At 46.1% G+C, this 16482-nt stretch overlaps 1 protein-coding gene across 1 annotated transcript in view; it reads right to left on the bottom strand.

Moving 5' to 3' along the window:
• SLC2A12 (solute carrier family 2 member 12) overlaps nucleotides 1-16482 on the bottom strand; it is a 132019-nt gene that overhangs the window by 14989 nt on the left and 100548 nt on the right. Inside the window, exon 4 of the mRNA XM_088451596.1 lies at nucleotides 2641-2773. Within this exon, the coding sequence (XP_088307722.1) occupies nucleotides 2641-2773 (133 nt within the window). The remainder of the gene's footprint in view (nucleotides 1-2640; nucleotides 2774-16482) is intronic.

Here is a 16482-nt window from a genome sequence, read left to right on the forward strand (position 1 = left end):
TCGCTGTGGAAGCTGCTTAATGTGTAAAACAGTAAGATCAAGTACAAAGAAAATTACTGATTTCACAATCAATGGTGTAAAATATCCCATTAATGAATTTGTCACTTGTCATTCTAAGAATGCTCTTTATATCTTGGAATGTGCTTGCGGCTTATTCTATGTGGGTAAAACGAGTAAAAACTTGAAAACTAGGTGGGCGGAACATATATATAATATCCGTAAAGGATTAGAGACTCATGTAGTCTCTATGCATTTCAAACAAGTACATAATTCCAAAGAATGCCATATAAAAAATATCTTGGGCATACAAGCTATTTTGCCCAAGTGGCGAACTAGGGATTTACACAAACGTTTGTCTCAATCCGAGATTAAATCGATTCATCAATTAAAAACCCTTGTACCCAGGGGATTAAATGGTGACTTTGAACTGAAATGTTTTTTTAAATTAATGTTTTGTTCTGCTATTTTTCCTATGTCTTTTATTCTGTTTGGGATTTATTTTTTTGAACAATTTTTTTATATTTACGTGTTTTATGTCATCTATGAATGGACGTTATTTATGGACTTGATATCATCTTTGTGCTGTCTCTCAGGACTGATGAGTATAATATGGAGGACCTTTCCACTGTGAGATTTGACAACCAGGAGGTATATGAATTACACAGCTGGCTGTGATTTTCAAACAATTTTCAGACACTGGACGCTATCTATCTTTGGTCATGTAGAGGCTGCGGAAGGCAACATTCCTTCACGTTGTGAAAGGAGAACTCTAAAGGACTTTGGAACACAAAAACGGTGCTATTTCCGGGTTCGCGGAGGTTGTGGAACGCACAGCATCACTATTTTCTGTCTGGTGGAACGCACAGCCATTAGACTTCCGGGTCCGTGACGTCATGCGCATGCGCACATACCCAATAGCGCCGATTAGCAGTAAATGTACTTTGGTGTGTCGTGTATTAGATAGGGTATATATATCCTTGTAGAAAAAGCCTCAAACACGCTTATGATGAAGGACTAATAAGTCTGAAACGCGTTAAGCGTGAGCTTTAAAGACTGTACCCATTACTGTGTGGTGGAGAACTGGCTTCACTGGCTTCATCTTGGGCATACCACGGAGCTGGTGTTTTTTGCCTTCCTTTTACCATCCAAGGACTACAAGAAGAGAGCTCATGTAAACGCTGCTGCTGTGCCACTTTTAATGGATTTTAAATGCCTGATTTTTTGCTGCAATTTGTGAGTGTAACTTATTATTAAACGTACTGTGTTTTAGTTTGATTTATACTATCTTTGTATTTTTTTCTATACCCCCATATATGAGGATTGCTGTGATCAGCGCATATTAACTGGAGGATAAGAAAAGCTATGCTCATTTACCATTAAAGACTGCAAGTTCTGTAGGGTTATGTGATCCTATATCAAGTGGATTCGATTTATGGTGATTATCTTTTTTCCTATCACTTAAGTGCATTTGTGATTAGGGGAGCGCTAGGAGGTGATTTACATCTATTCTAGTGTCCTTGTAAAAATGTGAAAAATGTCTAAAAAAAAAAGACGTGAGGTCCCCCCCAAAACACTAACCAGCCTAGGGCTTGCCAGCCTGTTCAGGTTCTTAACATTACAGGGAAAAAAATGTGTAGGGATCTCCTGTAATGTAAGAACTAGCACAAGGCAGCAGGGACAGAGCTGGTTTTAAATATACGGAGAAAAAATTACCTATATTTAAAATCAGCTCTGGACCCTTTCTAACGGGGAACTGATGCCACAGCCTGGGGTGCCCTTTCACTGGGCCCCCCAGCCGCAGCATCAGCCCTGACCGTTAGTCAGCCCAGGCCAGGGATCCCTGGAGAGTTGGTGACCCACCCAATAAAGGGGTCACCCTCTCCAAGGCACCCCTGGCCTAGGCTGATGGCCCGGGGCTATCCCCGCCACCCCTGAGTGGTGGGTGGCGGGATGATAGCGTTTGGTGCAGTGTAAAAAATAGATTTATCATCATTGTCTTTACAGTGGAACTACAGGTCCCAGCAAGCCTCCCCCGCATGCTGGTACTTGGAGTACCACCAGTACCAGCATGCGGGGCATTAAGGGCCCACTGGTACCTGTACTTCTCCTGTACAGAAATGGTTAAAACAACACACCTGGAAAATAAAGCTTTATTACATACATACATACATACTCACCTGTTTCCAAATGTTCACATCCACTTGTCAACGTAAAGTATCCCTTCGAAATACCTGTAAAAAAAGATCCAATACTCACCTTTATGTCCCACGATGTTCACAGAAATTCAGACGGGCCCCGGATGCAATGTAACAGCATGTTAGTGCATGCTGTTACACTGCGCTACTGTCTGCTCGTGGGAACGAGCAGACTTCAGTCCCGGGCAGCCGGCCAATCAGCGGCGGCTAACATTAGCGGCTGCTCATTTGCTGGGACCCACATGGGCTTAGCCAATGAGCGACTCCTCCACGTGGGTCCCAGCCAAGGACCGGCCGCTAATGTTAGCCACCGCTGTTTGGCCGGCGGCCTGGGACTGAAGTCTGTTTGATTTGCTGCAAATCAGGCAATGGTGTACACATAAAAAGGGGATATGGTACTGCTTTGAGTTCACAATAACGGTAAATAGTAGACAAATGTACCTACCTTGATGCCAATTCCATGGATATTTCCTCCAGTGACTTTCCCTTTGTGTTTGGGACAAACATTATAACAAACACCAGAGATCCTATGCTCATCACAGCATAACTAAAAATCATCCACGTCAGGCCAAGAGTCTCTGTATTAAAAGAAAGAAGAATAGGAGAAATTACCATTCTAACCAAAATGAAAATCTATATGCAATGTGTTAATTTAGGTTGTTTGCAAAAAGTAAGATATATGAATTGTATGTTTGCACAATTTTCCTCTTCGTGCTCCAGTTTTCTCCCATAGTCCAAAAAACAAACTGGTAGGTCAGTTGGCTGCTGGCTTAACTGGATCCTAGATTGTGTCTGTGAAGTGAATTTAGATGTAAGCTCCAATATGCAGGGAATGATTAAATATGCATGGCACTATATAAAAATAATAATAAGCACAAAAAAAGAAGCTGTATGCATAATTATATTTTGCAAATGCATCTTTGTCTAAATCAGGCCCTTAGAAATGTATTAAGGGTCTTACCAGTTAGCCAATAGTACTGCATGTTGAATATTTGCAGTGAACCAAAACTGCAGATTCCACATGATATTACGTATCAGCACTATGCAAAGCTAGCTTATTGCAGCACATATCACAGATATCTCCTGCAAAAGGATAACTAGCTTTGCAGGCTACAGTACCCATTATTCTCAATGGGCCTGATTCAGAGTTGAACACTATCGTGATCTGCGCATGCTCAGCTAATGAATTAATTTGAGCTCGCTGTGAGGATTCACTCACATTTGATTGATAGTAAGAGACCATTTTTGGGGGTGTTATGAGGAGTTCCAGCCAAAACGCTGGCATGTTGGGGCCATCTCTTGGGCGTGTACTAGCCAGCGCCTGCGATCGCACATGCAGAGAACAAAGCTCCAGTGTCTCAGTTTTCACAGCTATTCTGAATGACCATAGACTCACTCGAGGAGTTGATGTTTTTAGGATGTGCAGCCAATGCTGTGTTTGTGTACGTAGTGTAGCAAGGTCAGGGAACTGGTACCATCTCCTGGGGTAGATGGCACTGCACAGCAGCTGAGAAATCACACAAAGTCCACTGGTCTGGTGCAACTGGTCTCCGCCAGTTTTATTAGGGCAAACAAACAAAATAAACAGAAATAAACACCTTGCCATCTGGAACTAACTATACAGAAGTGATCCTAGCTCACTAATAAACAAAGTATTAGAAGGGGTTTTCAGGTTTAATTTACCTGCTTTCATCAACCTGATTCTCACACAGAGACACGAAAGTCTGTCCTTTGCACAGGCAGTGTATCCCTGTAATGATCACCCTCACAGCACTAAAAAACAGCCACACAGCTGAAAACCCTAATTAGCCTCCTGTGAATTTAATAACCCCAAAAAACTCCTAACACAAACACCTTTCTGAGGTTTCAAAAGACATACAGATGTGTCCACATACACCTTTGTGAAAATTGAGCCATGGCCTGCCATTCATGGCATCAGATAACCAGCCCTGCCAAGATATACATGTCGGGGCATGTGTAAGGGGGCTGAAATATAGTGTAGTACCACTTTTCAGACAGCAGGTGGCATTTTTAGAAAAGTATACTGCGGCTGCCTAAGTAGAAAGCTGGAGAGGAAGATCCTATACATTGCAGTGACAGACAGGCTTACAACATTCCTGCATACATTTGGTTACATATACAGTAAAAGGTCCTACAGGATAGAAAATAGCACTTGGAAATATAGCACCATATTTCATATACTGTAAAAAAAACCTGTTGCTATATTTCTAGCTGGATCTAGAACAGAAGCTGTCAGTTTCAGTTCATTTTCACTATGTAAGAGGTAAAATACTTCAGTATTTCTCTGTAGGTGTTATAGCGTAGTGGTAAGGTGACTGCACATCACACCAGGAAATTAGGGTTTGAATCTCAGTGTAAACCTATTTTTTTCTCCAAAAATACATTTTTATGATTCAATATATATACAGTATAATTCAAAAACTGACCATCAGTAATTTACTATATGTTTATGTCCTTCTCCAGGTAAACCCTTTGCTTTTCTCAACACAGAAGGGAGGCGGGAGGAATTCATTTTGTAAAGGCTGCACATTTTCCACAGACAGACAACAAATCACATTTTCATTAGCCCTCCCCGTCTTTTGTTACTACTCATTAATGTTGCCCTTTGTGTATTGAGACACTTTTGTACATTGACACAGAAGCTCGGATGGGATCAGTGAGACCCCTTTGTGCTGCTATGTATTTCAATGACACAGATGCACGCATGGACCAGGAGATCCATGCTACATGCATCCGGGTCATTGACACAGAGCATAGACAGGATTAGAGAGACCCGTCTGTGTTGCTGTGGTAAAAAAAAAAAAAAAGACCTGTGCAAACAAATAAATAAAAAATGGCACCCCCCCTCCACAAAAGAGCCCTGGGCTTTTAGTGGCAAATGACATAGGGGTCCCCTGTACTTAAGCACAACAAACACTGGGCTAGTCAGAACCAGCCCTGGTGGCAAAAATACAGGGGACAAATGACATAGGGGCAGTGCGCAACTAGCACTGGGCACTGATCTAGTTCTGGAAATACAGGGGGAAAAATGAGTAGGGTCCCCCTGTATTATTCAGAACCAGCACCAGACTTTTTCTAGTTAGGGGGCTAATGCCACAGCCAGGGGAGCTCTTTCACTGGGCCCCCCAGTTAAAGCATTAACTCTGTGCTAATCAAAACAGGCCGAGGATCTCTGGGGAGCTAAGGACCCCTTAATCAGGGACGACTATTGGGGTGTTCGACCAGTGAGGTCGAACAGGGGCACCAAACCATAGAGGGTGCACCCCTACCAATATCCCACATTTAGCAGGACAGCACTTTCCTGCTGTTCCACTCATGGGTCAAAGTGTCCCATGGGTGGTCTGGTTGGGAGGCTGGGCACCGCCACCGCTGCAGCTGTGTGGCAGTGCCCGGTTCCCAGAGTAGCTAAATGGATACTGCGTGCATGCAGGCAGCATCCATTCAGTGCCAGGAGAGGGCTGGGGGAAGCCCAGCTAGTGATGAATTGCTGGGCTCACCCCCAGCCTGACATTACAAGGGTGCATTTAACCTATCCAGCACAGGGCGTGGCTACCCCTGGAGCCAACCCTGCCCCAAAAAAGGGGTGTCCCTATCCAGAGGTAGGTCGATAGTGTAGTGTAGCGCATTTCAAATAGTTACAAATATTTTCTTTTGCAATGAAACCAGGTTCCAGCAAGCCTCCCCCGCATGCTGGTACATTACGGGCTTGCTGGTACCCATAGTTCCACAGCAAAAGCAATATTAAAAACCCACAGAACACACACACTGTAGACAGTAACATTTTATTAAACATACATGCACTCACACAAGTACACTGGTTCTGACTTCTGGTTCTGAATGTGTCAGGAGGGTTGCTTGTAGTATGCTGCTTGTAGTATGCAAAACTCCTTTATTAGGTCTTTACAGATCTAATATAGGAGTTTTTAAATTTTTAAGTCCTCTGAGTGCTGCTGTTTTTGTGAACTGTTGGACTGTATCTACTACAAGCCTCTATAAAATAAACATTAAATAAGTATGATTTCAGAAGTCTATTAGTGTATTATATGTTTAAGTACCTGTAGGTACAGTAGTTTACTTTAAAAAATAGAAACATCAGTTAACATTGATGTTCCAGAACCAATGTTTAGGTCTAAACAATCTTTGCAGTCAATGTTAAAAACATTGGTACTTCAGTTCCAATGTTTTCTTTTGATATCCTATATCTTGTGCACACACTTCAAGCAGCTATCCTCCCCCAATCCCTATAATTGGCTCTGTGTGCTCCCCTTCCCCACCTACAGCAATGTGATAGCAGCAGCTCTCCTCCTACCTCCCCCTCTCTGATCATAGCTGCGGTGGCTCTGTGTGCCTCCTCCCCTACCCAAAACACAGCAATAGCCTTTCTACACTCCACTTCCCCGAACTCCGCCACCAACCCTTGGTCTTACCTTGCTCACAAGTATATCATTATCCTGCATGCTGAACATCTAGTTCCAGCTAGAAATATAGCAACAGTTTTGTTTCAGCATATGAAATATAGAGCCATATTTCCAAGTGCCATTTTCTATGTCACTTATCTAAAATGTGATTTTATGGCTTCAGTATATTGGATCTGAATCTGGTTTTGGAATTTTTTCCTTGGTGTTTTGTTTTTCGGTTTTGGTTCTGGATTTTTTTTTTTAAATATCATAAAAACAACTAAAATCACAAAAAATGGGCCTGTTTTTGTTCCTACAGTATTATTAACCTCAATAACATCTATTTACAGTCATTTCCAATCATTTTTGACCACCTCACATATTATATTTTTAATCTAGTTAAGGCCAAAAGGTTGCACCCAGCCAGCTTGCTGACTAAGCTAAGTGACACAGTGGGCGGCACTAACTTGTGGCAGTTCAGCTTCCAATTTCCAACATGGATACAGTGTGTTATACAGTGTGGGTTGGATACACCAATAGTGCACTTACTGTGACAGCAGTGTCGGCAGAGCGGTGTTGCTGGCGGTGTCCTCAGTACATGGAATGGCAGTGCTGTGGTGTTGGCAGTGTCCTCAGTGCAGGGTAAAGGTGGTGTCAGCACAGTGAGGGTGCCAGCGGTGTCTTCATTGCCGGTTTGCTGGCTGTGTTGGTAGTGTGGATGTTGCTGACGGTGTCCTCAGTACATGGGATGGCAGTGCTGTGGTGCTGGCAGTGTCCTAAGTGAAGGGTAACGGCGGTGTCGGCAGTGCGGGGGTGCCAACGGTGTCTTCAGTGCAGGTTTGCTGGCTGTATCAGCAGTGCAGGGGTTGCTGATGGTGATGGTGTCCTCAGTACATGGAATGGCAGTTCTGCGGTGCTGGCAGTGTCCTCAGTTAAGGGTACCGGCAATGTTGGCAGCGCCAGTGGTGTCTTCAGTGCAGGTTTGCTGGCTGTGTCAGCAGTGCAGGGGTTGCTGATGTTGTCCTCAGTACATGGAATGGCAGTTCTACGGTGCTGGCAGTGTCCTCACTGAAGGGTACCGGCAATGTTGGCAGCGCCAGTGGTTGCTGATGGTGTCCTCAGTACATGGAATAGCAGTGTTCTCAGTGAAGGGTACTGGCAGTGTTGGCAGTGCGGGGATGCCAGTGGTGTTTTTAGTGCAGGTTTGCTGGCTGTTTCGGAAGTGCGGGGGTTGCTGACGGTGTCCTCAGTACATGGGATGGCAGTGCTGTGGTGCTGGCAGTGTCCTTAGTGCAGGGTACAGGTGGTGTCAGCACAGTGAGGGTGCCAGTGGTGTCTTCAGTGCAGGTTTGCTGGCTGTGTCGGCAGTGCAGGGGTTGCTGATGGTGTCCTCAGTACATGGAATGGCAGAGTCCTCAGTGAAGGGTACCGGCAGTGTCGGCAGTGAGGGGGGGGCCAGTGGTGTCTTTAGTGCAGGTTTGCTGGCTGTGTCGGAAGTGCGGGGGTTGCTAACGGTGTCCTCATCATTTTATCACCGTCATCGGTGTCCCAATCATTTTAAAATACTACACTATGGGCCTCATTTATTAACGAGTTTTATCACCAAAATGAGTGATACATTTCACTGTGTATGATAAATGGTGCTCCAGCCAATCAGCTCCCAACTGTCAACTGTTAGAAAAGTGACAGTTGGGAGCTGATTGGCTTGAGCAACATTTTTCATACACAGTGACATTTATCACTCATATTGGTGATAAAACTCGTTAATAAATGGGAGCCTTTGATTGTTTCCCTTTGTTCTCATCATTTTGAGGTAAATAAAGGACACAAAGGGCCTGGATGGAATTGCAGAAGCGCACATAAGCGCTTGCACACAAGCGACTGTGCAATTCTGTCCATTTAAAATGCAAATGCAGAAGCAGGTGTTGCACACCTCCTTGAGCATTTGCGTGATCTCAGCTCTGCGACCGAGGCCGCAGCCTGGTGTCACCATCAGAACAATTGTGACTGATGGTTGCCGATGTTCCTTAGGCCAGGCTGCGTGAGCTAAAGCTTCCCACAGCCTGGCCGGGTCCTGGCAGCTTGCAAGGCCAGAAAGTCTGCATGCACCCATACAGACTCTGGCCTCGTCCCTCCTGGAATATGGGGGTAACACGCCCCTGTTTCCGGGAACGCTGCCAGGGAACATCCCTGCTCCACCTCCAAAACACTGCAACCTGTCAACCAGGCTGCGGCCAGGAGGCACTGCAAGCAGACTCGCAGTCAGAGGGCTGCACATGCTCAGTACACCTCCTGTGCATGTGCAGTCCTCCCACCATTGGAGATGTGCGCTAAACATCGGGTTAGTGTACATCTCTGAATCAGGCCCAAAGAGCACCATTCTGAGGTAGTGATATATGTGGGACTATACATACTGTAAGCATCCATAACATAATTATGATTTCAGAAGTTTATTAGTGTATTATATGTTTAAGTACCTACAGGAAGAGTAATTTACTTTAGAAAATAGAAACATTGGTTAACATCAGCTAACATCGATGTTGCAGAACCAATGTTTAGGTCTAAACAATGTTTTGTAATTCATGTTAAAAACATTGGTACAGTACTTTCAATGTTGTCTTTTTATGTCCTATCCTTAGTGCACACACTCCAAGCAGTTCTCCCCCTCCCCCCTTCCTTGATAACAGCATCTCTGGCTATGTGTGCTCCCCTCCCCCCCCCCCCCCACAGCATTGTAATAGCAGCTCACCTCCTCCTCCTCCTTTCCCCTCTATGAACACAGCAGTGGTGGCTCTGTGTACCCCCTTCACCCAGGGCTAAATTAAGGCCTGTGGGGGCCCCTATCAATAAAATGTATATATATATATATATCTATATATATATTTATTAGGGATGAGTGGGAGGGAGAACCGAACCCACCCGAATTTCGGGGATCCGGGGCGATCCAAGCCAAGGTCGGATCTCCCTGCCTGCCCCGGATCCTTAACCCAAAGCAAAACCTCGCGATCCCACTCTCGGGTCGCGGGGTTGTGGGGTCACGAGGTTTTGTATTGAGCGGGTTTAATGCTGATTGGCTGAGAGAGCCATCTGTCACGGCTCTCAGCCTATCAGCGTTAAGCCCATTTAATATGCACACAGGAAGCAAAAGAAGATGGCGCCCACCATCCCCCGCTGCCCTACACCGTCTGCACCCCTGCTGCTGACACCGCCGGCACCCCACTGGCAGCATCCTCCGCTGCTGACACCACCGCTGCCAACACTTCTGCACTGCTGCCCCACGTACTGAGGACACCGTCAGCGACCCCCACACTGCTGACACTGCCGGCACTCCCACACTGATGACACCACCAGCACCCCTGCGCTGCAGACACTGTCAGCACACATGCACTGAGGACACCGCTGGCTCCCCCGCTCTGCTGACACAGCCGGAACCCTGCATTGATAACACCCCTGCACTGCCGACAGTCAGCAAACTTGCACTGAGGACACTGCTGGCACCCCTGCTCTGCCGACATTCCCAGAACCCTGCATTGAGAACACCCCTACACTGCCAACACAGTCAGCAAACCTGCACTGAGGACACTGCTGGCACCCCTGCTCTGCTGACATTCCCAGAACCCTGCATTGAGAACACCCCTACACTGCCAACACAGTCAGCAAACCTGCACTGAGGACACTGCTGGCACCCCTGCACTGCCAACATCGCCGGTACCCTTCACTGAGGACACTGCCAGCACCACAGCACTGCCATTCCATGTACTGAGGACACCGCCAGCAACCCCCGCACTGCCGACACAGCCAGCAAATCTACACTGAGGACACTACTGGTACCCCGGCTCTGCCAACATCGCTGGCACCCTGCATTGAGGACACTGCCAGCACCGCAGCATGGCCAATCCACATACTGAGGACACCATCAGCAACCCCTGCAATGCTGACTCAGCCAGCAAACCTGCACTAAAGACACCGCTGGCACTGCCGACAATGCCAGTACCCTTCACTAAGGACACCGCCAGCAACCCTGCTATGACAACACTGCTGTCACAGTAAGTGCACTATTGGTGTATCCAACCCACAATGTATAACACACTGTATCTGTGTTGGAACTAGGAAGCTGAACTGCCACATGTAAGTGTCGCCCACTGTGTCCCTTAGCTTAGCTAGCTGGATGCAACCTTTTGGCCTTATCTAGATGAAAAAAATTATATTGTGAGGTGGTCAAATTTGATTGGAAATGACTGTAAATAAATGTTATTGAGGTTAATAATACTGTAGGAACAAGCCCATTTTGTGATTTTAACTGTTTTTATGATATTTTAAGAAAATATCAAGATCCAAAAAAAAACACAAAACAGCGAGGAAAAAAAATCCAAAACCAGATTCAGATTCAAAACCAGGGGAGATACAAATCCAAAACCAAAACACGAGGATGGGTGCACATCTCTCTCTCTCTCTTTCTCTCTCTCTATATATATATATTAGGGATGTGCAGGCTCGGATAGGTTCGAGTTAGCACGCCGAGTTCGGATTTTTCCCTCCAAAAAAACGGAACTCAGAAAGAGGCTAAACGTCATCTTGCATGGACAAACATCATCATTCCTGGACTTTTGTCCAGGAATGATGATGTTTGTCCATGCAAGATGATATATATATTATAAATATTATAAATATATATATTTAGCAACTTACATACTGTGTATGCTTTACTGTAATAACAAAGTGGAAAACAAAACATTGTGCTTCCAGCTACATTACTGGTCAATGAATGTACAATATAACCATGGAAAATTAGTACAGTTTTGGGAGGAAGGGAGAGGCCGAAAGTACAAAAGTGTCTCTAGACACAAAGGGCATTATTAATGAGTAGTAACAAAACACAGGGGGAGGGCTAATGAAAACTTGATTTGTTGTCTGTGTAAAATCTGCAGGCATTACAAATTAATTCCTCCTCCCTCCCCCTCTGTTTTGAGGCAAACAATAGGCAGGGTTATTCTGAAAAAGGACATGAACAAACTGTAAATTACTGATAACCAGTTTTTGAATTATAATGTATATCTAGAACCAGTACTGTATATGAAATATGGAGCCATATTTACAAGCATTATTTTCTATGTTTATCTAAAATGTGATTTTATGGCTCAGTATATGAAATATGGAGCCATATTTTCAAGGGGAAATTTCTACACTAAGAAATCACTACACACACATACCGTATTCACACCCTCTAAATGAAATATGATATTATTCTAAAAAGTTTTATTGTTATTACAATAATATTATTGATATTATTGAATTATATAAAATTATTTTTGGAGCAAAAAAAAAGATGTATACACTGGGATTCAAACCCTAACTGCCAGTTGTGATGTGCAGTGACTTCACCACTATGCCACAATACCGGTGGAGGGAAGTACAGAATCTGTCTTTTCAGGAACTGATGAGTTTCCTAGTGACAGTTTTTTTGGTGCTAGTACAGTGTTTCAGTGGCTAGAACAGTGATTTAGCCGCAAATGCATATTGTACCTTAACATAAACACTCCTCAACACTCCTCATTTGCCCTCTATTAAAATCCAAAGGAGACCACTACTGTATCTTCGCTACATATGTGGAACACTACATTACATGATATACTGGCCACCCAGTGGTGAAAGTATGAATTGCACCTTTGCTGCACTGCAGATAGCACGGCACAACAACATATGCGAATTGATGTCATGCCAAATTGAGAGCCATGGCACAATTTTCAGAAAGGTGTATGTGGACACATCTGTAGGTCAGGAATCTAGGGCAAATATACCTGCCTTCCACTATGATGCTAGTGACCTTGTCACAGTAGTTGCAGGTAGCTGTGAGGGCTTCAGTGGGCATTTCAATACAAATTTCGCCAGCTGATGCATTAGCATATTTTAGCAATTGCTAAGCGTACATTTGCAAATGCATTTTCATTAGTGTACACCTCTGAATTAGTCACAAATAGTAATGTCTTCTGGCCCCTATGTATCAAGCTTAAATAAGCTTAGCCTTATGGAGCTTGGCTCAGTTGCTAATGTCATCTTTAGATAGCTTCAGGTGCTTTGTGCCTATGGAGGGAGTCAGGATCGACGTAACACAGCTGCAAAATTTTGACACAATAAAGGTAGGCATTAATATTATACCTACAATTGATAGTTTCCCACCCTGCCACTTACACAAAACATCCCCTAGGTACAGATGTGTCCTTACACATCTTTGCTGCAGTCGCGCAAAAAAGCATCTCTCGGCACACCAGGTTCCCTGAGACTCTGCTAGCATCAGGCATCTTTTTTTTAATGAAAATATCTTTAAGTCACAAAGCGATGCGGCTAGGATGCACTATCAGACCGTGCTGATTAATTTGATATGCAACCCTTCATATCTGTGTGCGACTGAGTCCCTGAATTAAAATGCATTAACCAGGGCTGCCATCAGAAATAATAGTATGTGGCTTCACCCCCCCCTCCATAGACAGATGGCACCCCCAGTCCCCCATACACAGACAGCACAGCCACCATGTCCATTCCCACCCCAGCACCACCCCTACATAGACAGACAGCACTCCCATACACAGACAGCACAACCACCATGTCCATTCCCACCTCAGCACAATCCCTACATAGACAGACAGCACCCCCATACACATATAGCACAGCCACTATGTCCATTCCCACCTCAGCACCACCCATACATAGACAGACAGCATTCCCATACAGAGACAGCACAGCCACCATGTCCATTCCCACCTCAGCACCACCCCTACATAGACAGACAGCACCCCCATACACATATAGCACAGCCACCATGTCCATTCCCACCCCAGCACCACCCCTACATAGACAGACAGCACTCCCATACAGAGACAGCACAGCCACCATGTCCATTCCCACCTCAGCACCACCCCTACATAGACAGACAGCACCCCCATACAGAGACAGCACAGCCACCATGTCCATTCCCACCTCAGCACCACCCCTACATAGACAGACAGCACTCCCATACACAGACAGCACAGCCACCATATCCATTCCCACCCCAGCACCACCCCTACATAGACAGACAGCACCCCCATACACAGACAGCACAACCACCATGTCCATTCCCACCTCAGCACCATCCCTACATAGACAGACAGCACCCCCATACACATATAGCACAGCCACTATGTCCATTCCCACCTCAGCACCACCCCTACATAGACAGACAGCACTCCCATTCAGAGACAGCACTGCCACCATGTCCATTCCCACCTCAGCACCACCCCTACATAGACAGACAGCACCCCCATACACATATAGCACAGCCACCATGTCCATTCCCACCCCAGCACCACCCCTACATAGACAGACAGCACTCCCATACACAGACAGCACAGCCACCATATCCATTCCCACCTCAGCACCACCCCTACATAGACAGACAGCACCCCCATACACATATAGCACAGCCACCATGTCCATTCCCACCCCAGCACCACCCCTACATAGACAGACAGCACTCCTATACACAGACAGCACAACCACCATGTCCATTCCCACCTCAGCACCACCCCTACATAGACAGACAGCACCCCCATACACATATAGCACAGCCACCATGTCCATTCCCACCCCAGCACCACCCCTACATAGACAGACAGCACTCCCATACACAGACAGCACAACCACCATGTCCATTCCCACCTCAGCACCACCCCTACATAGACAGACAGCACCCCCATACACATATAGCACAGCCACCATGTGCATTCCCACCCCAGCACCACCCCTACATAGACAGACAGCACTCCCATACAGAGACAGCACAGCCACCATGTCCATTCCCACCTCAGCACCACCCCTACATAGACAGACAACACTCCCATACACAGACAGCACAGCCACCATATCCATTCCCACCTCAGCACCACCCCTACATAGACAGACAGCACCCCCATACACATATAGCACAGCCACCATGTCCATTCCCACCCCAGCACCACCCCTACATAGACAGACAGCACTCCCATACAGAGACAGCACAGCCACCATGTCCATTCCCACCTCAGCACCACCCCTACATAGACAGACAGCATCCCCATACACATATAGCACAGCCACCATGTCCATTCCCACCCCAGCACCACCCATCCAAAGACAGACAGCACTACCACCATCATCTGCTTTGCCACACCCCCTCCTCTCCTTCCCTCCCTGCCTCCCCACTATCATGCTGAAGAATGATTTATACCGGTGCCCACCCGGTCACCCCATACAGGCGTGAGTGAGCAACTTTTCCTGCGCCTGCACTTTGTAGCCACCTCGGATGACACAGAACACGCGCTGCTTATCCCACATGACTTAGCAGCCTAAAAGGAACTGCTGAGAGCAGCTCCCCCTACCTGCCAGCTGCGGCCAGCCTCTCATACTGTTCACGCCGGAGCTCTGAAGCCACGCAGTGAATGAGTGACATACTGTACTGCGGTGGCTGCACTGCTCCAGCGGCGATGTACTGATTCAAAATATAAAAATTAAAATAGTCAGCCGTGATAAATCGGCAGCCTGGGCGGTTTCTAGGTACTCGGAAACCCCCCCTGCGTGCGCATGTGACAGTATAACACCCAGTAGTCTGCCACACTATGTGGATTCAAGGCCACTTCGCATTTTAGTTACAATTTTAAACTTTGTGCAGCACAAACTCATTTTCAGTAAATTGGGGATTTATTCATCATGCTAATTATCAGGGACCGGGCCACCCCCGATAATGAAGTATTCAACTCGATGCAAATAGCAGTGGTGGATACAAATTCATCAGAGCAATTCTTGAGAGACCGTGCACAATAGTGACACAACATTACTGCAAAAAATATGAGATATGGTAAGAAGTTACCCTTGTTATCTCTATTTCTACGAAGTCCATAGGGTTCCACAGGATACCTTGGGGGTATAGGTGATGACGTCAGTCTTCAGGCACCACAGAGTTAAAGTTTTCAGCCTCCCAGTATGCATCTGGGTCCCTCTCCTATACCCCGCCCCCGGGCCAAGGCATCTCAGTTACGTCACAAGCCATAGGCCGGAGGAGGAGAAGAAAGAGAGAGAAGAAAAAATCTGGACACTCACAAGAATCACATTCTCACCATAGGGAGACGGAAAAACCGGTGACCAGAATAAAGCCCATCTGCAGTACAGGTGCGACAGGGCGGGAGTCCTGTGGAACCCTATGGACTTCGTAGAAATAGAGATAACAAGGGTAAGTTCTTACCATATCTCATATTTTCTACTTCAGGGTCCATAGGGTATCCACAGGATACCTTGGGGATGTCCCAAAGCAGTATCCTTTAAGAGTGGGGACGCTCCTGTGCTGAGAGGAGAATCCGCCGCCCGAAGGAAGCATCCTGAGAGGCAAAGGTGTCAAAAACGTAATACCTCACAAAGATATGGACAGAAGACTACGTAGCAGCCTTGCAGATCTGAACTGCAGAGGCACCACATCTAGCTGCCCACGAAGGACCCACAGACCTAGTGGAATGAGCCCTCACCAAGGAGGGAACTGGAAGACCTTCATGAAGATAAGCTTCTGAAATTGCCATACGAATCCAGCCTGCCAAAGTCTACTTTGAAGCAGGCCAACCCTTTTTACGGAAGCCATAGAGGACAAACAAGGCGTCCGACTTCCTAAAAGAAGAAGTGCGTTCAACATAAATTCTCAATGCCCGCACAACATCCCAAGTGGCGTCACCCACTGAAAGTCCAGGTGAATTGAAAGCCAGCACAACAATTTCTTTATTGATGTGAAAACTGGATACCACTTCGGGAAGGAATCCCGGACGAGAGCGAAGCACCGCCCTCTTCCTATGAAAAATCAGAAAAGGGGGTCT

This window comes from Taudactylus pleione, unplaced genomic scaffold, assembly GCF_031769625.1.
Source record: "Taudactylus pleione unplaced genomic scaffold, aTauple2 ptg000006l, whole genome shotgun sequence".
NCBI classification, from domain to species: domain Eukaryota; kingdom Metazoa; phylum Chordata; class Amphibia; order Anura; family Myobatrachidae; genus Taudactylus; species Taudactylus pleione.